At 39.6% G+C, this 26,213-nt stretch overlaps 1 protein-coding gene across 2 annotated transcripts; it reads right to left on the minus strand.

Annotated features, from left to right (window-relative positions):
* Positions 1-523: 523 nt before the first annotated feature.
* LOC124875897 (adhesion G-protein coupled receptor G4) lies at positions 524-24,334 on the minus strand. Of its 2 annotated transcripts, XM_047378310.1 has the most exons (22): positions 24,151-24,334; positions 23,993-24,066; positions 23,799-23,866; positions 23,669-23,708; positions 20,300-20,322; positions 19,893-20,038; positions 19,675-19,804; positions 16,569-16,669; positions 14,762-14,966; positions 14,508-14,673; positions 13,055-13,201; positions 11,196-11,321; positions 11,071-11,116; positions 10,884-10,984; positions 9,114-9,235; positions 8,664-8,932; positions 8,439-8,553; positions 8,005-8,083; positions 7,578-7,779; positions 3,574-3,675; positions 1,818-1,982; positions 524-1,493 (listed from the first exon to the last, which is right to left on the minus strand). In XM_047378310.1, the coding sequence occupies exons 1-22, from the start codon at positions 24,332-24,334 to the stop codon at positions 1,393-1,395; spliced, it is 2,712 nt and encodes a 903-aa protein (XP_047234266.1). In that variant the 3' UTR covers positions 524-1,392. The 2 variants fall into 2 exon arrangements, with proteins under 2 accessions (XP_047234266.1, XP_047234267.1); XM_047378311.1 differs by lacking the exons at positions 20,300-20,322; positions 23,993-24,066; positions 24,151-24,334 and having other exon boundaries at positions 23,799-23,882.
* Positions 24,335-26,213: the final 1,879 nt, after the last annotated feature.

The raw sequence follows: 26,213 nt of genomic DNA on the forward strand, positions 1-26,213 counted from the left end.
AATTGAAAAGAAGAAGTTGGAACTCTATGCAGCAATCAAGTCCTTTTCTCTGTAGCCCAGGTAAGACACTTCTGACTTACCTAATTCAGGAAAACCTTAACACAAGGGATGCAACAGTTGTAGTCCATGTCCTGGATATATCTGTGTGTGTGTTGGGCCACAACTCACACCTTGTGAATCTCACCTTAACTCCTGAATGATCTTTGCTTAACAGTGCAGTCATACATGTTGCTTATGCGCCTTTTTCTATTGCATTTTTTCCTTCCACTGAACTTCTCAGTGAAGTCAGCATTCTCTCCCATGATTGTGTGGGCCATAATATACTTGTGTTTTTAAAATGCTTTTCTTGGTCCTATGTAATGAAAATGTTATTTAAAAAAAAAAATTTAGGTTCGTTTGCTGTAAGTCATAATGATACAAATTAACAGAAATAAACACCTAACTCATGTCCCTCTGGCTGTAAATGGGTTTAGTTTCGCCATTTGAATTACCATTACTTAAAAAGAATTCAAGTATAATCAGGTTAACCTTTAAGCAATGATTTTATTTGAAGCTGAGATCGAAGGTATGTCAGATATTACACATTTACAAAGTGTGTTGATTACATAGCCACATGTCTTCCAGTTTGTATTCAATAAATGGAGATTGGTCTTTATAACATGCCAAAACTAAGCTGTTGCTCGCTTTTGTAGTACAAAATGGGCGAGACAATAGAAAGCAGAAATGAAGAGCTCTAGTCTGATTTTATGGTGCTTTAATTTCATTTGTCGCAGCTTGCAGATTGGTCTGTGAATAAACATCACTGAATTCTAACAGCATACAAACACATACATATTAACATATATTGGCAGACAGCTGTAGAAATACCTTTTAGGGGTGAAATCAAAGTGAGCAGCAGAGGTGGCCTCATTCTGAGAAGTGACTGAAAACCATCATATCCTGATCAAACAAAAGGTGTCCAAGAACAAAGTGGCACTAAAATCTGCCCTAACTGAGAAATGATCAAAACGTTTTACATAAATAAGAGCTTAACCTGTCACCTTAAATTTGGCATTTTATTATTATTTTTCCTTTTACTCAAAATGTTGCACAGTTCATTCTCACCATTGCTCCACTCACCAGTTGCTTGGCAACCAACTCCTCCTTGTTACTGATGCAATTGCTCGTCTCTTTGAAATTACAGGCTCTTTACCAATATTTAACGGAAACAAAACTGACAATAGAACTGTGTGGAAAAAATGTGCTGATGAAGCCAATGCTGTGTGCACTGCTTTTAACTAGGAAATCTGACAGCCTTGTTCTAAAACGCAGTAAGATTAAGATGCTGGTGGTAAGTAATGGGATGTGTGCAGGTCAGCACATTGTAATTGTTTCATTGTCGTGGCTGGTCGTTTAGGCAGATGTCAGGTTCATCCCCCTGTGGGAAGACGAAGTTTCTGTGTCTGGGGATCCAGTCTGGGCTCGAGGAAGAACCAGGCCGTTCACAAAAAGATCTATAAGATAGTTAAACATCTGTAAGCCATTTGAAGGTGTAAGGAACAAATTATTTTTATGTCGACCAGAAGGTTTGGAGTTTGGTTTAAATTGAACTGTTTGATGGAGAAGGAAATAAGGGGGTGTAATTATTTAATGTCAGCGCAGGGTCGATAATTTAAGCAGTGACCTTCAACGTGATTCCAGCTACAGGAGTATCATGACATCAAAGAAGATCTTGTGGCACGTCGATGCTTATCCTACATGTTTAAAATCAAATCTACTTTGTAAGTTTACTAAAACTGTAGCCGCATACTGTGTGAGATGCTGCTTTGTTTTCTCACCCAGGTTTGGCCTCCTGCAGGATGAGTCTCTCTGGCTGGAGTCAGAAGAAGCCGAAGTGCTGTCCGTGGAGTTGGACTTGACAGAACGGACCGATGGAATCGCTGTTCTTAAAACATGTTCTTTGGGCTTTGCGAGGACTCCAACTGATGCTGAATTGCTGCACTCTAGAAAAAGATGGCAGTGAGAGGTAAGGAAGTCAAGCCTGGCGTCTTGTTTTTGTTTTAATTCAGAGTTCCCATCCAGACTTGAAAATGATAGAATTTATATGCATGGATTTCCAAGTGTGGGTAAGTGTAAAAAAAAAAAAAAAGGCTAAGCGAAGATTAAAAAAGGTTTGATTATCCCAACTTTATTCATTATCTAAAAGACAAAAAAAAAAACATTTTTGAAATATAAAGGGTTTTTTAACGTTATCTATACTTGGAACAAAAAGTTAAATTTGTGTTTGTTCAACAATGTCTTTGTGGAAAGGATGCTTCTAGGCAATAAATCCTCTAGAAAGCCTGATCAATGTTCTTTAAATGGTGTCACATTTGTGGGTTGAGTATGCGGGTTTTGGCCATGAGAAACTCGCCAAATCCTCTGGGGATGTCAAACGGCTTATTCTGATACCGACTCTTGTTGGATCGGACCAGAGTTTGAGGAAACCAGCCTTATTGGTGGTTTAACAATTTATTCATTCAACAAACAGGGGCCTCAGTAGTGTGTGGAAGCATTGTGCACTACCACAAAAGCCTGGCACCTCCTACTCACGCTGGTCACCAGCTTGGTCACACACTGCTGTGGGATGGCATCTGATTCTTACGTGGCACGAACAGCACGCCCAAGCTAATCCCACCAGTGTTCACTGGGGTTAAAGTCAGGTAGTCTCTGAAAAACTCCACTCTGTGGAGGCGAGTGTTGACATCTTAGAGGATAGCATTCAGTCGCTAAGAGTAGAGGTAATGGTATTGCCACTGGTTGCATAATCTCATCTTCATATCTGTCTGCATTGAGATTGCTGCCATGAAGTTTTTCATGACAGCTCTTTCACTCTTTATTTTTCCTTTTGGCAGCATTTAAAGATAAATGGAACAGGTTTTCCAGTTGTATAAGATTTATTGCCAAGAAGTATTGTTGCAACAAAGAAATAATCAACCAAACACAAATTCCTCAGTTCTTAAGATAGTTCTTTGTCTCAGTCATTGACCATAGGAGAATGCACACTCATTCAAATGTCTAAAGGGAGATTTCACACCTTCCCTGTCCTCTAGACCCTCTTAGGTCAGGGTTTTTTAACTGGACCTTGGGTCTAATTGTAGATGCCAACAAAGTGTTTTCCTAACAAAATATAGGTAAAATGAATCACAAACTGTGGTTTAAAGAATCTGTATATAATGTAGAATAATACAAGCCAGATTATACATGCCTGAATATTATATTATACATTTTGAAAAAGAGCTTACCTAAGTTTGTACAGAAACAGACCTTTACCACACAGATCTGAAGTGTTTTCATGACACACAGAAGATGGAGATGAGTCCCAAATAGGTAGATTTGTTTTGTACTTACATGGCCAGAATTATATCAAAAAATCATCTGAATAATGTGCACATTTGACTTATGCAAGATACAAAACTGTTATTCTTAAAATAGTAAATTTGTAGGAACAGGGTTCAGTACGGGTAGGCACAAACCAATTGAGGCAAATAAAATTAGAACCAGTGTAGTTGAGTTGTTAGAACAAAAGTTAGTTGTTATGTTGAGTGCTAATACCAGAGTGCTCCTCAAGTCGAAATCGTCCAAAGCAAAGATGAATCCTCCACTGTTTTCTCACATTCTCCTTCATCAGACAGTGAAACAGGAAGACAAAAAGTCCTGGAAGGAACAACGTTTTGGGAAAGCGAAACATGAATCATGTACTGTCACCAGGTGGAAAAATGGACATGGTTTCAGCAGTTCACTGAACAATTGGATGGAGGTAACAATTTGTATATTCTGTAATGCAAAAACAGAACAAAAGAGCAAAGTGTACCAGAGTCAAATTCCTTGTTTGTATGCATGAACTTGGCAATAAAGCTGATTCTGATTTTAACATACACTATATATAAACTTTTTACCTCTTGGTGTAAACGTAGTTGCATATTGCTCGGATAACCAAATGATAACCAAGATGGGCCTTTGTGTTTTTTTTTGTTTTTTTTTTTCTTAATCAGTGGTGAACCTTTATGTTTATATAGATTTGAGAAAATAAAATATTCCAATTTTGAAGTTGTTTTGTTTTTATCTCTTCAACCACAAAGAAAGATCTGCTCAAATAAATAATCAAAAGCCAAAACTATTAAGATATTCACCCTGATCACCTGTATGTAAACCTCTGACCAGAACCTTTATACAGAGGATTATAAAGCATTGAAACATCAACATTTTTCTCCGTTTCAATATTTCTAACGAGGCCATTGACATAAAATTTTAATCAGATATTGGCAACAACCCGAGTAATCCACACGTGAAGAAATCCAAGCAAATTTAGTAATGGGTAAAACAATTGAAATGACACGGAATAAATTCATAAATATTAAACATACTGCTAGAAATGTATTGAATACTTTGTGGAAAAATGGACTTGTGTCTGTACTTGTCCTCTTAGATCTCAGTGCTGCATTTGAAAGATACAACAATACACATCATAGCTTCGTGTTGCTGTCACTTGAATCGGGAACAGCGCTAGGCTGGTTTAAATCTTATTTGTCTGACAGATTCCAGTTTATCATGTAAATAATAAATCATCTTTAAACTCCAGGGTTAATTGTGGAGTACCACAGGGTTCAGTACTTGGGCCAATTTACTTTACTATATATATGCTTCCAATAGGTCAAATTATCAGGCAGCATAAGATAAATTTTCACTGTTACGCTGATGGTACTCATCTTTACTTATCCATAAATCCTGATGAACCCAACCAGTTAGATAGACTACAAGCATGTCTTGAAGACATAAAAACTTGGATGACTTGAAATTTTTTGCTTCTAAATTCAGACAAGATAGAAGTTGTCGTCTTTGGACCGGAGTCTTTAAAAAAAGAAACTGCTTTGTCAATCATTTAACCTGGATGGCATTAAATTGACCTCTGATAATAAAGTAAAAAACCTTGGTGTTATTTTTGACCAGGACATGTCATTTAAATCCCATATTAAACAGGTTTCTAGGATTTCCTTCTTTCACCTCCGGAACATTGCCAAAATTAGAAATATCCTGTCCAGGAGTGACGCTGAAAAATTCAAATTGCAGCAGCAAGAGTTCTGATGAAAATTAAAAAGAGAGATCATATTTCTCCTATTTTAGCTTCCCTTCATTGGCTCTCTGTTAAATCCAGAATAGAATTAAAAATTATCCTCCTCACATATAAAGCCCTTAATGATCTAGCTCCATCATACAACAGAGATCTGATTGTTCCATACGTTCCTAACAGAGCACTTCGTTCTCAGACTGCAGGTTTACTGGTGGTTCCTAAAGTCTCTAGAAGTAGAATGGGAGGCAGATCCTTTAGTTATCAGGCTCCTCTCCTGTGGAACCAGCTCTCAGTTTTAGCCCGTGAGGCAGACACCCTGTCTACTTTTAAGGCTAGGCTTAAAACTTTCCTTTTTGATAGAGCTTATAGTTAGAGTGGCTTAGGTTATCCTGAGCTATCTTCCTTATTTTTTTTTACCCCCATCTTCTTCCCTCCCTGTTGGATGGAGTAAGGGGGAGTCAGGTTTAGCCTAAACCAGCTCAGTTATGGTTGAGGTGCAAACACACCCTCCATTTCTGGTACCTGTATGACCCCCTCTCTTTTCCAATAGTTAAGGTCAATCTGACAGAGAGAGGTATCCCAATCGTTGTGGTTTTTATTATAACAATGGCCATCAGTGGGCTCTAGATGGACACCCTGTCTACTTTTAAGGCTATGCTTAAAACTTTCCTTTTTAATAAAGCTTATAGATGGAGTGGCTTAGGTTATCCTGATCTATCTCTGTAGTTATGCTGCTATAGGCTTAGGCTGCTGGAGGACATAATGACCACTTTCACCCTCTTCGCTACATTCTCAAACTATTCTCTAATTCTGCATTATTTGCTGTTATTTCAGTTTTTAACTTTATGTTCTCTCTCTATTCTCTTCCTAGAAGCTACACCTGGCCTGACTTTGTGTCTACCTGTGACACCTTTCTGGAGAGGGGAATCGTCCAAGCTTCTGCTGGCAACAACTTAATGCTCACCCTCTACCGATGATCCACATGTCCCTGTCTTTTAGTGTTTAACCCTTTCTCTCTCCTAGACATGGCGATTGACTGAGCTTAACTAACAAACTCTATGTGCTCTCTTTCAGACTCTAACCTTGAAAACTGGCTCAGAGTTTATCTGTTCTTTCTTTCTAGGTGAAACGACTAAAGAGCTACATCCATTAACATTTACTTTTCCTTCCCATAGAAAGTACTCCTGGATCAGTGCTTCTTTGTTCTCTTTGTGTCTCTGCAGATGGCCGCTCACACTGAGCCTGGTTCTGCTGGAGGTTTCTTTCTGTTAAAAGGGAGTTTTTCCTTTCCGCTGTCGCTACATGCATGCTCAGTATGAGTGAATGCTGCAAGTCACTGACTGGATGCAATCTGCTGGGTTTCCTTAGACAGAAAAACTTTTAATCTAATTTGAATAAATAACTAACTTTGGCTGCACTGTTCAATGTTTAGGATTAATTGGAATGTATGAACCTGACTGTTGTGAAGAGCCTTGAGACAACATGTGTTGTGAATTGGTGCTATATAAATAAACTGAATTGAATTGAAAAACTTACTACAGGTCAGGTTTACTTAAAGTGTTCAGAAATAGCTGGGACTGTTTTTCCGATTAAAAAAAAGTAATGCACTTAACTTCAGTGACCCCTTTCCACAGTCATTGCACAAGACTCTACTGCTGAAGAAAATGGTGAAGTGTGTTTAAAGTTTGCTGCAGAGGATTTGGACAAGTCATTTGAAATACCGGCAGAATTTAGTCCAGTGAGATGAGGCCAAAGCTGCACTGTTTGGTTGTCAATGAACACTCCAGGTCCGGATGGTTCTGCAAATCCCTCCAAAAACACCAAGGCCCATGTATAGTTTGCTGGTGGGAATAATATAGTGTGGGCTGTCTTAACAGCAATTGATACTGACACGCTTAATATAAATAAAGAAAGGATGAATGGAGAAATGGACCAGGACATTTTTGATAAGAATCTGAAGATGATTGTTGGTTTCCAAGCAAGACAAGTCCCAAACACACAGCCAAATAAGCTTTTTTATTGCTTTTAGAGACAGAAAGAAAGAACTGGTGGAATGGCCCAGTCACCTGTTTCCCATGGAACATCAGTGGAAAGAACTGAGGATCAGATTCCATAGAAAGGACCCACAGAACCTTCAAGATTTGAAGACGGTTTATGTTGAAGAATGGGTCAAAATCACACCTTAGCAATATATGTGACCAGACTCTTCATACAGATGTGTTAAGACTCTTAAATATCCAATATTTTTCTGGGAGTGTGTTTAATATTAATTCCCTATGTAATTTCAATGTTTTTACCCATAACATAATTTGTGTACTAATTTGGTTAGATTTATTTGTATGTGTGGATTACTTGGGTTGTTGCTGATATCTTGTGTAAAATTCATGTCAAAGCTCCTGTAAGAAATATGTAAACAAAGAAAAATGTTGACGTCTTCAGTATTTATTTTACCACTGCATAAACTTCTCTGTGCTAAACAAAAACGCACCTTGCAGGGTGTTCAGTCCGGAGAACAAGTACAGCAGAACTACCCTTGCCGGTCCCCAGGTAAAGAAACCTACAGTCCATGTTAGTCCAAGTAAAAAGGTAAGACTGGCAACTCCCTTCAGGTCCTGCAGAAGCCCTCTCCGGGTCCCTGCGGGGCTGTTGAATCGCATGTGGCGAATTTGAATCAGAACCACCACAAAGACCTAAGGGAAGATCCATAAACATGTGTAAAGGGGTTACATTTCAGAAGAACATGCATGTATTTAAACACTGAAATATTCTATTTTAATTGGTAATTTGTTGTAGAATAGGCTCTGTTGGTTTTTGTGATCATTTAAAATGTAAACCTTCTGATAGTTTTATATAATTAAGGGTTTCTCGAATTAAAAGGCACCACAAAAATGGTCTGTTTTTAATATACAACCTACCCCGATGTTGAAGAGAAAGATCAACCCAGCATAGGCAACCACAGACACAAAAAATGTCAGATCATCCTTAAGCCAGCAGCTGTTAGAGCATGGAACATGGTGAGAAATTGGTCATTATGCCCTTTTAGTCCCACAATTTACTGTACATGTAAAAAAACTATTAGTATTTCTATTTACTTTGTGGCCTTTTTAAAGCTGGACTACAAACAGTGTCACGTTACTTAAATATAGTCATAGTAGTAGGATAAAGTAGCTGTCATAGTTGCAGTATGCACAGAAACATTTATCTTTTCTGCACCATTGATTGGTGAGTATATTTTTGCAGCTATGTTGCAGCTTTGTAACTCTGACAAGTTTTCTGATTAACTGCAACTTTAATGTTCTTAAAAATCTATCAAAACATGAAAGTTAGAAACAAAGCAAACTTGTCTTACAAGTTGTAAGAGATGTCCAAAGGCTCTAAAGTGTACTTGGCATCTGTGTAGAGGAGACTGCCATAGGCATCTCGATTCACCATGAGAACCGTGATGCAGATTACCAGAGGAATCCCTGAGAAAGAGATACAACGTTAATACGTGACATTTAAAACCCTTTACAACTGGATTTATAACTTATTTAGCTACTAATTTAAAGCCAGGCATGCTTTAATTCTAGCTTACCCCACCCGAGAGCACAGAACTTGAGGATATACGAGGGAACATAGACGTTGAAGACTTTAACAAGAGCAAAATACATGTTGACAGCCTCTAATCCCATCCATGTGAAGGATGCCAGGAGGAAGTAGTGCAACATGGATGCTGCTGCCACACAGAGGCCGTAGAGACCCCAGGAGGACAACCAGGAGTTGACCAGAAACATCAGGTTCAAACCCAGCATGGCCAGAGAGAGGTTTATGAGGATCTTGGAGGGGTAGTCTCTACGAAGCTTCCTAAATCGGACATGGAGATGAGCATTACAGAAGAAGAAGGATTATACACATGTAACTCTGCAGATTAGAGATTTGAACAATTTCTGCCCTAACCCTGTCTACATTGTAGGAAATGTTCATACTTTGATATGCAGTGATGAGATAAACTCACTTATATTTTATTTATCTTGAGACAACTTACTCAAAGGCTATATATGTGAGAACGCTGATTCCTAAGAACAGGGATGAGACTCCGCAACCAACATAGGTGATAATGGTCAGGATATGCTCATGGGCCGGGTCCAGCTGAGTCCTGGAGACATCCTAGGAGTAAAAATAGATGTATCAACATGATTGATTTTTACTACTTAGCGAATTAGAGGATTCTTGTGCAAAAATAAATATACAATGTTCTTCACACTTACTGACACCCCTGGTAAATATGTGTAAGTAGCCTTGACATCACCTTTTCTCTCAGGAGCAATCTTCCTCCTCTTATGCACTCCTTAGCTCCCCCTACAGGTTTTCTATAGAACTCAAGTCTGTGGACTGAGCTGGTTCTGAAAAATTGAGGTTTTATGTCTCCTGACCATTTGTTTTTTTTGTTTTTATTTAACCATATGTTTTAGATCAGTTTCTGCTATGAGGCCACCAGACTTTTATGTACAGTGTCCTGGTATAAGAGTTGATTATGACATGTATGCTAACAAGGTTCCAAAAGCCAATTGAAGAGAAGCAGCTCCACAGCATCACAGATCCACCACCATACAGTGGGTACGAGATGCTTTTCCACCTGTACCCGTTTTATGCGGGACTGACCCATGTGGTTTGTTGTTGGAAAGCTCCGTCTTCATTTGATGTTTTAAAAGTACTGGCATGAAGATGAACACATCTACCTTATTATAATGAAATGTTCTCTTGTCTTTCCTATTTTGAACCATGGCTAATAGAGAGGCTTCTGTTTCACATCATCTTGATACCACTGGAAAACCGATGTCATAAAATGCCAATTAAAGGTTTACAAGATATAGTTATCAATTAAACAAGGTAAGTATAAATCAGGAAATAGTTTAGTTACATGCATATATATTGTGAAGGGTGTCAGTAAATTTGTTAAAAACTATTGTTTGTTATTACGGGTGTTTTCTCCACACTGAATAAATACATACAAAGGTAAGACGTTTCCTTATTTTTAAGTGTGAGATTATGCTAAGGTATAAACAATGAATTAATTTTAAGGCTTATATACATCTATGCTGCTAATAACATCTCAGCTCATGACATCCAGTTTCTTGCCATTACAATTCACAAAGTTCTTATGTGGCTCTCATGAATCTCTGTCGTAGTGTTTTCCAGCAGCAGATTTTTTTTTTTCAGTCTAGCATTTAGTTCCACTCTTCTTCCTATTAACAATGGCCAGAAAAAAAAAAAAATGTTTCGCGCAGCATGATGCTGCCACCACTTTGATTTACAGTGGGAAAAGTGCCTTCAGGGTTACGCTTAGTGTTAGTTTTTCTCTTCACGTAGTGTTCTGCACTCAGCTCAAAAAGCAGATATCACTCATAAATTCCCAGAACAATATATTTAAGCCAGTGGTTGTTATGGGGTAAAACATTAGAAAAGGTTAAAGGGGTGTGAATGCATTTGCCAGGCACCACATATATCCCACAGAATATGAACTGCATAATAAACACTGTATTTGGCAGTTTTGGCGGTGAACAAAAATATGTCAAAGTTGTGTCCATTTAAACAAAAACTGGCTTTTGTTTTCCACAAACTGTACTCTGAGTGCCCTCTGCTGCCCAAATCTTTTGCTGCCTTACTTGGTTTTCATAACTACAATTATTAGAAAAATACCTTTATTCAAATCATTGATACTTAGTAAAATGTTACAAATGTTTAGCTCTGTCTCCCAAATCTGAGTGTCAGAGCTTTCCAGAAATAAAAATATCTGCACCAAAAGGATTTGTACCAGAAGAACTCCAAAGTGTGTGAGATGATCGCAGAGGCACGTTGTGTAGTAAGGAGTGCTATTGTATTTTCGGCAGCCATGATCATCCCAGCCTCCGTGTCCTAGATGTGGACAGATAAACAAAACACTATTTTGTTATCAGCTTCTGTTAAATACAAAGAACTGTGCCTTTTGAATAAGGACCTACCATTTTTACTGAAGTTCCAGTAGACGCAATGCACTTCTTTATCATGCTGGGAAATATAAGTAACTCATGTTGATCTACAGTGTTACTGGTAGGTGTAACGTTACTTTAATAAAAGTCTCCCCTACCGTGTTTGGCTGTAGATGGTGGAGCATGACTTTAACGTCTTCATTAAGGTCTTTGATCGGTGAGCTGGCGTTGGTCACACTGGCCGATACCACAAAGGTGTTGAGGACGGGCTTCTTTTGCTTGCTCTGAATTCAGAGACAATAAACATGAACCACTTTCTCTGCAAAGATCCATACAAGGCCAGTTTGAACCAAAATACAGGTCCTTCTCAAAATATTAGCATATTGTGATAAAGTTCATTATTTTCCATAATGTAATGATGAAAATTTAACATTCATATATTTTAGATTCATTGCACACTAACTGAAATATTTCAGGTCTTTTATTGTCTTAATACGGATGATTTTGGCATACAGCTCATGAAAACCCAAAATTCCTATCTCACAAAATTAGCATATTTCATCCGACCAATAAAATAAAAGTGTTTTTAATACAAAAAACGTCAACCTTCAAATAATCATGTACAGTTATGCACTCAATACTTGGTCGGGAATCCTTTTGCAGAAATGACTGCTTCAATGCGGCGTGGCATGGAGGCAATCAGCCTGTGGCACTGCTGAGGTCTTATGGAGGCCCAGGATGCTTCGATAGTGGCCTTTAGCTCATCCAGAGTGTTGGGTCTTGAGTCTCTCAACGTTCTCTTCACAATATCCCACAGATTCTCTATGGGGTTCAGGTCAGGAGAGTTGGCAGGCCAATTGAGCACAGTGAAACCAAGGTCAGTAAACCATTTACCAGTGGTTTTGGCAGTGTGAGCAGGTGCCAGGTCGTGCTGAAAAATGAAATCTTCATCTCCATAAAGCTTTTCAGCAGATGGAAGCATGAAGTGCTCCAAAATCTCCTGATAGCTAGCTGCATTGACCCTGCCCTTGATAAAACACAGTGGACCAACACCAGCAGCTGACACGGCACCCCAGACCATCACTGACTGTGGGTACTTGACACTGGACTTCTGGCATTTTGGCATTTCCTTCTCCCCAGTCTTCCTCCAGACTCTGGCACCTTGATTTCCGAATGACATGCAGAATTTGCTTTCATCCGAAAAAAGTACTTTGGACCACTGAGCAACAGTCCAGTGCTGCTTCTCTGTAGCCCAGGTCAGGCGCTTCTGCCGCTGTTTCTGGTTCAAAAGTGGCTTGACCTGGGGAATGCAGCACCTGTAGCCCATTTCCTGCACACGCCTGTGCATGATGGCTCTGGATGTTTCTACTTCAGACTCAGTCCACTGCTTCCGCAGGTCCCCCAAGGTCTGGAATCGGCCCTTCTCCACAATCTTCCTCAGGGCCCGGTCACCTCTTCTTGTTGTGCAGCATTTTCTGCCACACTTTTTCCTTCCCACAGACTTCCCACTGAGGTGCCTTGATACAGCACTCTGGGAACAACCTATTCGTTCAGAAATTTCTTTCTGTGTCTTACCCTCTTGCTTGAGGGTGTCAATAGTGGCCTTCTGGACAGCAGTCAGGTCGACAGTCTTACCCATGATTGGGGTTTTGAGTGATGAACCAGGCTGGGAGTTTTAAAGGCCTCAGGAATCTTTTGCAGGTGTTTAGAGTTAACTCGTTGATTCAGATGATTAGGTTCATAGCTCGTTTAGAGACCCTTTTAATGATATGCTAATTTTGTGAGATAGGAATTTTGGGTTTTCATGAGCTGTATGCCAAAATCATCCGTATTAAGACAATAAAAGACCTGAAATATTTCAGTTAGTGTGCAATGAATCTAAAATATATGAATGTTAAATTTTCATCATGACATTATGGAAAATAATGAACTTTATCACAATATGCTAATATTTTGAGAAGGACCTGTATTTCTGATTTTGTAAGCAGTCTGTTTTCTACTTCATATAAAATAATACCTTAAAGATCAGTTGGTTGGCGTAGAACTGAAACTGGATTCTAGGTTGGTTCTGGTCCAGCCTTTGTTGTGACAAGTTGTTCTGCAGGACAGATGGCAGGGAAATGAAAGCCACCGTGTCTTCTGAAGGATACCTGTTAATAAAAATCTACACCACAGAGAAAGAAAAAACTTAACCTTACATTGCATGTATAAATATATTCACAGTTATTGCTTATTTTGCACAGCAGGAGATTGTTAGAATAAATCAGGCTGCATAATGTTAAATGTCGTTCTAAAAAATCTTTAAAAACGCTTTGTCTTGGTTATTAAACATGGACTCTGTTTTATTATAATATCCTTTCTTTATTGCATGTTATTTTTGATTCTGATGCATCAATACCAAAGTATAATGGACATTTGGTGAATCTTATATGTAGTGTGTACTGTAGTATAAATAAAGTTAATAGAGTAAATAAATTGAATTAGGTTGTGTGCATTTGGGTTTACACTAGACTCATCTACCTTTTTGTTTGGATTTAGATTTTTGATGAATAAATACTGCACCTTTGATAATTGTTGGGACCCTTGTAAATCCATATGAAATCCAGTGAAATAAAAATATTTTAAGTGCGATAACCTCAAATGCCGCTTTTCAAAACGGGAAAGACAAGATGGTGTATTTGTCTAAACTTTTCTGGGACTTTAACTGAAACCACCTGGGATGATAAAACCTTTGAAACGTGAAGGTGTTTTAAGTAAAAATCTGTTCAACCCTGACAAAAAAACTGAAAACGGGTCTTTGCGTAAACTTTAGGCAGGCTAAATATGTGGCCAAATCATCAGAAACTGTAGATCAGACACAAAATCAACCTTATTTTGTGGAAATCTTAACCTGTTAAGACCAACCCACCAGCAGGTTGAGCTGTGTGTGGTGTGTTTGATTTCTTTGTTTGTTTTTTTTTTGTTTTAATCACAAGTAAATCAGACAGTAACAGTTGCAACAGTGCTTCCAATTGAAAAAAATATTCTGTCATGTCTTACCTTTACACAGGTACCAAAGGTTTGCATGTAGACCTTATAACTGTGGAGCTATACTTGATTTATTTCAGATACGTAATTTCAGACGGAAATTGCTTCTTAAATCCTTAGGGCTTAACGGGTTAAGTTCCCAGACATAAATCCTAGATATATTGGTTGAGTTGTAGAGAAAAGAACATAAGAGAGGACCCAGGACTCAAGATCCTCTAGAGGTTCCACCATACGCAACAAGGGGCATGAGACGCTTTTCCACCTAATAATCCTTTTTTTTTTTATCCCAGACCTACCAGGAGTGTTTATTATAGAAAAAGAAATCCCATAATTATTTCATATCATTGGCTTTTTACAATTTTTTACCAGTGGTCTCAATAACTATAGAAGGTGCTGTAAGTTAAACTGTACTAAATGTTCAGATAAGAAAGGTATTTGGCAACCTCAGCTTTGTTGCCGGTCCAATCAGACATAACTCCAAAGCTTAAGCTGCTAAACTGTCCAGGGACTACATCCACCACTGAGATAGCAACTGCTGGAGCAGATAGCGTGCAGGAGCCCTCGTAGCCCACCATCTTGTCTCCCACCTCCTCTGTGATGTTTAAAATACTGTAGATGAAGACAGATAAGGCGTTCACACACATTTGAGCTTAGCTGCAGATTAACTTGGATCTTTGAATCTACTTTAGATCCATACGTGTTTGTAAAAGGTCCCAGGTTGCTGTCTGATTCCAAAATGTTTGAGATGATGTTGATCAGAGCTTGGCCAAGATATGGTGTGACCATACTGACACTGATGATGTCCTTCAGCATGTTGAGGACTGTGACCAGCTCTTTGTAGATGAGAGTGGATTGATTTTTCAGTAATTCCTCGATCATCTCAACCACATCAAATGCGTTCCCTGGAGATAAATGACACAACAGGAAGTTATGTGTGACTATCAATGAATATAGGGCTTTGAAAAAGCATGTGTCAAAACTTATCTTAATATCAAAGACATCATATGTAAATATAAAATGCAGAATTTAAATGATAGTTTCATTTAAGAGGAAAAAAGCTATCCAAATCACTATCTTAGGTAGAAAAGTAATTACCCTCCATACCTAATAACTGTGCATCCCATGGCAAGGTTTTAAAGCATGAGCAGTTTAAGGAACTGGGTTTATGTCTAATCTTTGACTAGATCACAACAAAGCAATCTATTTTTTTTTTTTTTTTTTTTTTTTAGCATTTCTGTGGTGGATCGTTGCCGTGCTTCAGGTCATTGTCCTCCTCTGTAACCCAAGTGTGGACCTCCTCCCAGTGGGACATGCCATGAAACACCTCCCAAGGGAGGCGTCCAGGGGGCATTGGAAACAATTGCCCGAGCTACCTCAGCTGACTCCTCTTGATGTGGAGGACCTATTCCAAGCCCCTCCAGGACGGCCAAGCTCCTCTCACTATCTCTAAGGGAGTGCCAGACCACCCTGCGGAGGAAGCTCATTTCGCCTTTTGGCTGTGCTCTTTCTTCATCAAAACAGACCAGCACATTGTCCGCATTACCGCGGCAGCCGAACCGATCTATCTGTCGATCTCCCACTCCATTCTCCCCTCACCTGTGAATGAGAACCCGAGATACTTAAACTACTCCACTTGAGGCAGGAATTCTCCCCTGGCCTGGAGAGGGCAAGCCACCCTTTTCCGGTAGAGAACCATGGCTTTGGACCTGGAGAAGGTGATTCTCATCTCTGCCGTTTCATACTCTGCTGTGAACCACCCTAGTGCATGCTATAGGTCTTGGCTTGAGGAAGCCAACCCTAACCCTAACCCTAACCCTAGAACCAAATCGCCTTCAAAAAGTAGAGAGAAAGTCCACTGGTCCCCAAACTGGAGCCCCTCCGGCCTTTGGCTGCCCCTAGAAATCTTGTCCATGAACAGAACTGTTATGAACAGCACCAGTGACTAAGGGCAGCCCTGCCAAAGTCCAACATGCACTGGGAACAGGTCTGACTTAATGTTGGCAATGCGAACCAGACTCCTGCTTTACTTGTACAGAGACTGAATGGCACCAAATTAAGGGGCTGGGACTACGTATTCCTCGAGCACCCCACAGGGTATCACGAGGGACACGGTCAAATGCCTTCTCCAAGTCCACAAAGCACATGTGGACCGGTTGGGCAAACTCCCATGAACCCTCAAGCACCTTATAAAGAGTGTAGAGCTGGTCCAGTGTTCCACAGCCTTCTCTGCTCACCACCAGGTGATGATAGGTAGACAGCGTTCAGTGTCTCAGACATGCAACTAGAGGTCAGAAGACACAACTGCAAAGTCGATCGACCCCCGGCCTAGGGTGTTCTGGTGCCAAGTGCACTGATAAACACCCTTACATGGTGTTAGTTATGGACAATTTGACTGGTACAGCAGTCCAATAAGGAAACACCGGGTTCAGATCGTAAATATGTTTTTAAATGTATTCTAAACAATGAGGAATACACACAGAAATGTAAAAAAAAGGTGAACAGACCAGGAGTGACTTCAACATGATCCAGATCAGGAATAGTTTCTATCACTGGAGGGCAGTCTTCAAGGTTTGGCTTCTTCCAGTGGGTCCACTGGGACAGTTTGCTGCCAAATAAGAAATGAATAGAAAAATATGATGTATTAAGGCAGCTGATTTCTAGCTTCTCAGGCTAGGCCCAGCTTTAGAGGGACGGTCAGTTTTCATTTTAATTAAACAAAAAGAAGACATTCAAAATGTCCAATATTATTTGACCTTTTTCCATTTTCTTATAGAAGCAGTAAAGTTGTAACTGCACTTTCATATAAGAAAAATAAATACAGGGGTTGGACAATGAAACTGAAACACCTGTCATTTTAGTGTGGGAGGTTTCATGGCTAAATTGGACCAGCCTGGTAGCCAGTCTTTATTGATTGCACATTGCACCAGTAAGAGCAGAGTGTGAAGGTTCAATTAGCAGGGTAAGAGCACAGTTTTGCTCAAAATATTGAAATGCACAAAACATTATGGGTGACATACCAGAGTTCAAAAGAGGACAAATTGTTGGTGCACATCTTGCTGGCGCATCTGTGACCAAGACAGCAAGTCTTTGTGATGTATCAAGAGCCACGGTATCCAGGGTAATGTCAGCATACCACCAAGAAGGACGAACCACATCCAACAGGATTAACTCTGGACGCAAGAGGAAGCTGTCTGAAAGGGATGTTCGGGTGCTAACCTGGATTGTATCCAAAAAACATAAAACCACGGCTGCCCAAATCACGGCAGAATTGAATGTGCACCTCAACTCTCCTGTTTCGACCAGAACTGTCAGGAGCTCCACAGGGTCAATATACACGACTGGGCTGCTATAGCCAAACCTTTGGTCACTCATGCCAATGCCAAACGTCGGTTTCAATGGTGCAAGGAGCGCAAATCTTGGGCTGTGGACAATGTGAAACATGTATTGTTCTCTGATGAGTCCACCTTTACTGTTTTCCCCACATCCAGGAGAGTTACGGTGTGGAGAAGCCCCAAAGAAGCGTACCACCCAGACTGTTGCATGCCCAGAGTGATGGTTTGGGCTGCCATATCATGGCATTCCCTTGGCACAATACTTGTGCTAGATGGGCGCGTCACTGCCAAGGACTACCGAACCATTCTTGAGGACCATGTGCATCCAATGGTTCAAACATTGTATCCTCAAGGCGGTGCCGTGTATCAGGATGACAATGCACCAATACACACAGCAAGACTGGTGAAAGATTGGTTTGATGAACATGAAAGTGAAGTTGAACATCTCCCATGGCCTGCACGGTCACCAGATCTAAATATTATTGAGCCAGTTTGAGGTGTTTTGGAGGAGCGAGTCAGGAAACGTTTTCCTCCACCAGTATCACGTAGTGACCTGGCCACTATCCTGCAAGAAGAATGGCTTAAAATCCCTCTGACCACTGTGCAGGACTTGTATATGTCATTTCCAAGACGAATTGACGCTGTATTGGCCGCAAAATGAGGCCCTACACCATACTAATAAATTATTGTGGTCGAAAACCAGGTGTTTCAGTTTCATTGTCCAACCACTGTAGCTCCATCAGCAAATCCCAGCCTGGCATATTTCTGCATGGAATTGGCATCTTCTGCTCATTTGTGGGCTTTCTCCGGGTACTCCAGCTTCCTCCCACAGATCACATGACTTAGCTTAGCTGGTCTCTCTAAATTGACCTTAGGTATGTTCGTGTGTGTGCATGTTCATTTATCCTGTGTTTTGCGTGTTGCCCTGTGATGGGGTGGCGACCTGTCCCTGGTCTGCCCTGCCTCTCGCACAGTGACTGCTGAAGACGGCATTATAACCTCAGCAAGGTAAGGATCCTCATATTCTGCTTAATCCCTTTTTGTGTCCCCATCTCTGTGGGTTCACAACATTTATAGTGCATCAAATAAAGCAAAACACAATCGTTGTTTCTCTGACAGCTCCTGCACCTGACTTAAGGGAACCTTTCCTTTTCACAACCACTATTGAGGAAACAGTCTTCCACACCGGTAGTAGCATAAGGACTGGGCTGGATGGACTCGCCTAGTTAGAGCCAGCCAGCTGTGCTCTACCCGTTGCGCTGTCTACAGCTCTTGTGTGCCTGTTCATGCATTGTCCTGTCACCATGGCAATCCTAATGTGCTGCATGTGTTCTGCAGAAACAAGTCTGGATTGCAGCAATGACAACCATGCATTAGAATCAGATTACAACAGAAACAATAAACAAATGATTAATAGGAAGGTTTTTAGCCCACCCACCCCCCATTTTAAAACAGCAGCACCAGGAGGGGCTTCAAGCCACGCTTTGCGAATCTCTGACTTAAACAAAATATGTTGCTTAATATTGTATACCTATGTTGGCTTTTTTTAAAAAAAGATTAAGGTCCTCACATTTAATCTACAAACTCTGTTTCCAACCATCTTAATTTGACCAGCAAATGCTGTTCAAAATGAGTCATAGATTGATGTCATTAAAATAGGCGGCCTAATCTGGAAATCATTTAACTTATTCCCTTTATTACCTTTTACAACAGAGCCATTAGTAAAATGTCTGACAGTGAATCAACAGAAAGACTCTGGAACATATGGACTAAACAGAGCAAATATGTACAAATAAAAATAATCAATACTCAGGACCATACTTGTTGGTGCATATTAATGTTGATTGTTGTTCAGCTAAATGAATGATAAATGAATGAGTCAACTTAATATCATCTCTACATATTAGAGGAAGACGTTTTTTTATGTTTGAAGATTGTTTCCAGTGTAAATCAAAGGCTGGAAATGTTTCTGTTAATATTATTGGTTTCTCTAAAGTGATACCCACTGATTTTATTGATGTCATGATTTTTGTGGTCAACTAAGAATAATGTTGATGTTGCTGGATGGTTTTCTGATTCTAAGTAATACTCAGTTTTAATAACAATCAGAAGGACCTTTCAAGTTAAGACTTTTAACACGCCGTTTCTTTTGAACCCACGTGTGATTTGGATTTTATCCTCCATCCAAAGGTTACTGATGATGACTGAACACATGTGATCCCTGAGCTGCATGGGATCAGTTTTTTAAACATAAGAGCTTCCTATTCAGAGGTCTTACCAAGGTCGGATAGCAGAGTGCCGAGGGTTTTTTGGGCATGCACATGTAGCATTTGTGCCTCCTGTAGTGTTAGGCCACAAGAACAGGCCTTTTAGAGTCTGCTGGGCTTCAGCATCACACTGAAGAACCACTGAGATGGGAACACAAGTTGAAAAAGAGAAGACGCACTTTTCAGTGTTTCAACTTTTCAACTTTCAGAGAACCTCAGCCGTACTTACATATTGGACTTATCTGTACATCCTCCGTTGCTATGGAGACTGACCCATTGTCAAAGGGCATCAGCAGACAGTGCCGTATTTGGTTTCCTATTTCCTGCATGTCTGACTGTTGCATTGACACTTGGACCTGGAAAATGAACCTCTCTCTGCAGACAGTAACAGTTAATTATGAGTTGTGAAAATCTGAGGAATTGACATAAAAAGTATATCAGAATGTATAAGTGCTTATGAAATATCCCATATAAATGCATAGGTTTATCCATAAAAAAGGAATACATTTCATGTAAAACTGAATGAAAACGATCTAATATACACAAATGAAGCCCTGTGCATTTTTGTCCTGCCTTTATGTAGTTACATGTGAAACATTTTATTGTATTATAGCATTTCTTTCAAACAATCCATACCTTAAAACTCCATCTTTGAACACCTAGTGAAACAATGAGAAAAGAAAAAAACGCAGCATGTTCTTTCAAGATTTTCTTTTCTGTAGGGTTATTAATCTAGTGTTCAATTTCCATCTCACACAGTTTGCCATCTCAGATGTTTGCATGCAGTCATCATAGGAATCAATGTCACGTTCATTCCTGGCTTCTAATGATTTATTTGAACTGCTCTCTTTCCAGAGTGGAATGATTACACGACATACAACTGCTGGGATTTTTAATCAAGAGATTTTGGGGCTTGGGTATTAAATTATTGTGAATTTTCTCTAAACCAATTATGGTAAAATGTATAAATTTATACAGGCAACCCCACCATTATTAGTTTAATTGTCCCTTTAGGAGGTTGCACCTCAACTACATGCATTTTCTTTAGCCATCAACCACGTACTGGCACAATTCTGGCTGGATATTTGACCGATCTTATAAGTATTGGCATTGTTTAAGTGCTTGGATGACACAGACCCAGCTTTTTGGTATTGTCCAACATTTTTCTGTAGTATTGGAGTTGGGCTTTTGAAAGGCAGTTTCAGAAGGTCAGTCTTAGAATGTGCATGTTTGGGATCAATGTTCTGTGGGAACACAGAATTGTGTTCAAACTTGGATAAAGGTAAATTATTGATGAATTGCTTAGGGACATAGAATGGATGGACTGAACTAAGACTCAAGCTGGTGATGAACTAAAAGATGCACGAACACCAGTGTCACCGTCTACAGTGAAGTTTTGAAGCAGTAAAGAAGATGACACGAGCTAGGTTCACTCACCTCGTTTACTGAACTCCAACAATGAACTGCTTACCACAACAAAAACACGCCAAGAAACACACATCTGTAAATGTTAACATACTGTGGTCTGGGTGTGAGTGGAGCCCTCTAGTGGTCTGCTACAAGGTAAGTTTAATTTTGCTAGGGCCTGAGATGGTTACCACCAAGAAAGAAGCAACATTTTCAGAGTTTGTACCTTAAGGTACAACTGAAATTTGTAGCTGCCCACCTTCAAAAGCCAAATGCCTTCTGGAGCAAAATTTTACGGTTAGACCAGATATAAATGGGCCATAGTGTCAAGATTAGGCTTATAGACAAGAACACTATCATATGCCAAGCATGGTTGTGGCAGTATCATGATGTGAGGCTGTTTTCCTGTAAGGGGTACTGGTGCATTGCACAAAGGGGATAAAATCATAAAGGCAAAGGATTTTCTTCAACTTAAAGCCCAAAATTATTCATCCCCCCGGAGAAATTAGATTTGAAATTATTTGCATACAACCAAAACGTTTGGTTCTGATAAGAAAAGTGACAGGAATTTCTCAAAACATAATATTATAGAAGTATCGCTAGTATGATTTATCAGTTTATATTTACATTTTAATATAAAAAAAATAAAACATTTCAAGATGTATTTATGCCCAACTCAATAATCAAAGAAAATGCCTTTATTGGCATTCCAGCAATCAAACCCTTCTTATGATTGCTGGCCATGGACCACATCTAAACATTAATATTACTTCTAGTGAGAAGAAACATGTTGCTTAAACTGAAAGCTAATATGAAACCAAATTAATTAATTCACCAACCAGTTCTGCCAGAACTGTGGTTGAACATCCATCCAACATTTTAAACCAGGAGCTTGTTAATTGCAACTAAAGTTTTTGGTGTTTTTCCAAGTTGCTGACAGACTTTTAGCTAAATACTGATGTACACTCACCGGCCACTTTATTAGGTACACCTTGCTAGTACCGGGTTGGACCCCCTTTTGCCTTCAGAACTGCCTTAATCCTTCGTGGCATAGATTCAACAAGGTACTGGAAACATTCCTCAGAGAGTTTGGTTCATATTGACATGATAGCATCACACAGATGCTGCAGATTTGTCGGCTGCACATCCAGGATGCGAATCTCCCATCACATCCCAAAGGTGCTCTACTGGATTGAGATCTGGTGACTGTGGAAGCAATTTGAGTCCAGTGAACTCATTGTCATGTTTAAGAAACCAGTCTGAGATGATTAGTGCTTTATGACATGGTGCGTTATCCTGCTGGAAGTAACCATCAGAAGATGGGTACACTGTGGTCATAAAGGGATGGACATGGTCAGCAACAATACTCAGTTAGACTGTGCTCAATTGGTACTAAGGGGCCCAAAGTGTGCCAAGAAAATATCCCCCAGATCATTGCACCACCACCACCAGCCTGAACCGTTGATACAAGGCAGGATGGATCCATGCTTTCTTGCTGTTGATGCCAAATTCTGACCCTACAATCCGAATGTCGCAGCAGAAATCGAGACTCATCAGACCAGGCAACATTTTTCCAATTTTCTGTTGTCCAAGTTTGGTGAGCCTGTGCGAATTTTAGCCTCAGTTTCCTGTTCTTAGCTGACAGGAGTGGCACCCGGTGTGGTCTTCTCCTGCTTCTCCTGGTAGCCCATCTGCCTCAAGGTTCGATGTGTTGTACTTCAGAGATGCTCTTCTGCATGCCTTGGTTGTAACAAGGGGTTATTTGAGTTACTGTTGCCTTTCTATCAGCTTGAACCAGTCTGGCCATTCTCCTCTGACCTCTGGCATCAAGAAAGCATTTGCGCCCGCAGAACTGCCGCTCAATGGATATTTTCTCCTTTTCGGACCATTCTCTGTAAACCCTAGAGATGGTAGTGTGTGAAAATCCCAGTAGATCAGCAGATTCTGAAATACTCAGACCAGCCCGTCTGGCACCAACAACCATGCCACGTTCAAAGTCACTTAAATCACCTTTCTTCCCCATTCTGATGAACTGCAGCAGATCGTCTTGACCATGTCTACATGCCTAAATGCATTGAGTTTCTGCCATGTGATTGGCTGATTAGAAATTTGCATTAACGAGCAGTTGGACAGGTGTACCTAATAAAGTGGCCGGTGAGTGTAAGTCTGTGTTTCAACTCTTCAGTATAATTATGATCCTGTCTGTGTTAGACATAACCTACAAAAATATCTAACTTTTTAAAAAAAATCCTTGTATTTGTTCCCTCTGTTATCAGTCCAACCCTGAAACAACTGTTCAAATAAATCTTTTGAGGCTCCAAATTTATACCGGTGACAAGCAGAACTGTATGTACTCATGCTGAAGGTGGAACACACCAATCCCATGCTTTCCTGAGCCTTTAAAGACATTGAGAACTTTCAGGTAGGTTGTAAAAGTTTTCATTATCCCTTGATTTTGTTCATAACATTTTTTGTTTGTTTTGTTGTGTGAAGCCAATAAACAAAGAAATATGTTAAAGTTTTAGAAATTGGGCAAATGTCTATCCAGGATTACTCAAACTTTGGATTCTTAATCTTTATAAAGTTTTGTTTACTTACTTGGTTTAAAGTAGAGTGATATTGCGTTTCAGGATGACACCTGAAACAAAGACAGATTTTTGCTTATTTCTGAAAGGTGTTTTTTTTTAATGTATTTGAACAGTGTTGTATTAGCTTCCTCATAGCACACCTTCCTGCGTTGGGGAGCAGCTGCAGGTCCAGCACTCTCATTAGGTCATCAGGGAGGCTCATGTTAAGCTGAAATGAATTGATATATGCTTTAATTTAGCATTTATTTTCACATTCTTCTAGAACGTTTTTTTCCAGACTAATTTTAATTTTAGAGATTGTATTTGTTTAAATAAAACCTTGGCTGAGACATACCCAGATGGGGAGAATCTGTTGTGGGTCACACTCTCCTGTTATGGTAACATTCACCTTGACTTCAAAATAAAGTTCTGTTAGGCAGATTGAGAGAAGTCAGAAGCTTTTCTCAGGGTTTCAGTTAAAAACTGAACTGTAGAACATGTTACCAGACTGACTGGAGATATTTGCAGGGGTTCTGGTAATGGAGTGGGTAGTGGCTCCTCTGGCAGTAGAAGCTGAACTGATGGTCGATGTTTTCATAGTTAACTGGGTGAAAGTAGAGGCTGATGTGGTTTTAAAGGTCGGGGTTGTGACAGGAAGGGATCCGGTTGTGACAACCTGAGGGCTGATGGTTGTCATGGAAAAACGTTCTGGAAAAGGACAGTTTATCAGGTAATTTTTATGTTTCCCATACATATATATACATCCTATTACTAGTGAGTGTTCTTTCCTACCAACAGGGGTGGTGTAGATGGTGCTAGTGTCAGCTAGCAGCAGCAGCAGACCACTGGGGTCATTGTAGGTGATTGAAAGGTCAGTGTTCATCTCTTTCTGCACAGCTGCAACGTCGCACTTTGGGATGACGTTGGTATAAACCAGGCAGCGGAACCTGCACGGCAAGGAAAAAAGAGTTCCTACACAGGAACTTAAATATTTTTATGGTCTCTATGGCTCTATTTAATTGAAAACAGTAAAAACCTTCTTCCTGAGTTTAGTAATGTGTATTCAGAGTGCAGAACATGAAAAGGATCTGATGAGGTGCATGTCTGCCTGGCGGAGGATCAACTGCTCAAAAAGTTCTTGGGGAGTAAGAGGAGCTTTGTAGCTATAATCTTTCCTGCTGCCTTGATCGATCTTAAAATCGGAGCCTTAAAAATGACTTATTTATGTTACTGGTGTTCCAAGGAAGCCTATTATTTATGGGGATGTTTTTTTAATAGCTCTATTTGTGTTTGTGGGGCTTTGACTGCATGTTAGAATAAAAAAATAATAATCCTTCCCTTCTGTTCACCCATCTATCCCTTTATCCATCCATCTATCCATGAGTACACAATGTAACACTTATAAAATAATTGTTTTAGTTTGAGGGACAGTATCTGCTCATATGTAATAGCTCTTATAATTATGTGGTCAGAATATTCATATCAATGTAATAACAGGATCTATAATCCTTGTCAATTTGTTGCCTAGCTGCCAAAATTGAACATTTATAACATTAAATAAAGTTGCATTTTACCTGCCAATATTTCCAGAAGCCCAACGTGCCTACAGCAGGAAAGACACAAATAATTTTTCTAAAATTTCAAACACTGCTGTAAAATGTACTTTACTTAAAGCAGTACTGCCATAATGTAGGTTTGTGAAGTATCTCGAAAAGCCATTTGACATTTATGTCACCTGTTTTATATGTAGTTATATTTGCTTTAAGCAATCTTCCAGTGGTGGCTCCTGTGTGCTTACCAGCCTGTCTTCAGATGGTGTTTTCATATGTTCCTCACTGTTGGATCTGCATGAGAGATCACAGAAACTTAGCATATGGTTCATTGGTTCTGCTGTAAAATAGGGTTTAATTGACATAAACCAATTGGTTTTTTGCAAATATGCGCATTGTTGTAGTTGTAAACTCAGATCTTTTATCCCTTACCTGGTTACTTCAAACACAGACACTCTGTGTAAATACATGCCAGTCGGTAAAACCTTTCTGAGCTGCAAGAACAACAAATATCACAAGAATATAGTATTACCTTGTGATTGTCTTTGCAGTTGAACAAAGACAAAATATAAAAAATAAAAAAAAACACAAAACCCTCAATTGATCATTTAATTTGTATCTAAATTTGTTAATACTAATATTTATTAAAACCACTGGCTGTATTGTGTGACCCAGGGGTGAATCACTCTCTTTCTACTTCTGTTTGTGTATCTATTCTGTAACACATTTAGGCTTTAAGGAAACCAGTGGTTACATCCTGAAATGGTAAGTTTAGATTTGCTTGCATTAATCTATAATGTATAATGTATAAACGTGTAAAGACAAAGATATTTGTTCATTTTACCCAGTGATGTGCGATGTCTCTGGCTGTGTAGAGCTCAGTTGTGTTTTTGTCGTAACGCATGATCACAAACTGGAAATTGACCTCATAAAAGGACCATTCTGCCAAAATGTAAACCTCCAGTTATTTGAAATTATGAATTTGATATAAAAGCACACCTACATTTAACATAGTTTCATATCCCA

This window comes from Girardinichthys multiradiatus, chromosome 11 (assembly GCF_021462225.1).
Source record: "Girardinichthys multiradiatus isolate DD_20200921_A chromosome 11, DD_fGirMul_XY1, whole genome shotgun sequence".
Lineage (NCBI taxonomy): Eukaryota > Metazoa > Chordata > Actinopteri > Cyprinodontiformes > Goodeidae > Girardinichthys > Girardinichthys multiradiatus.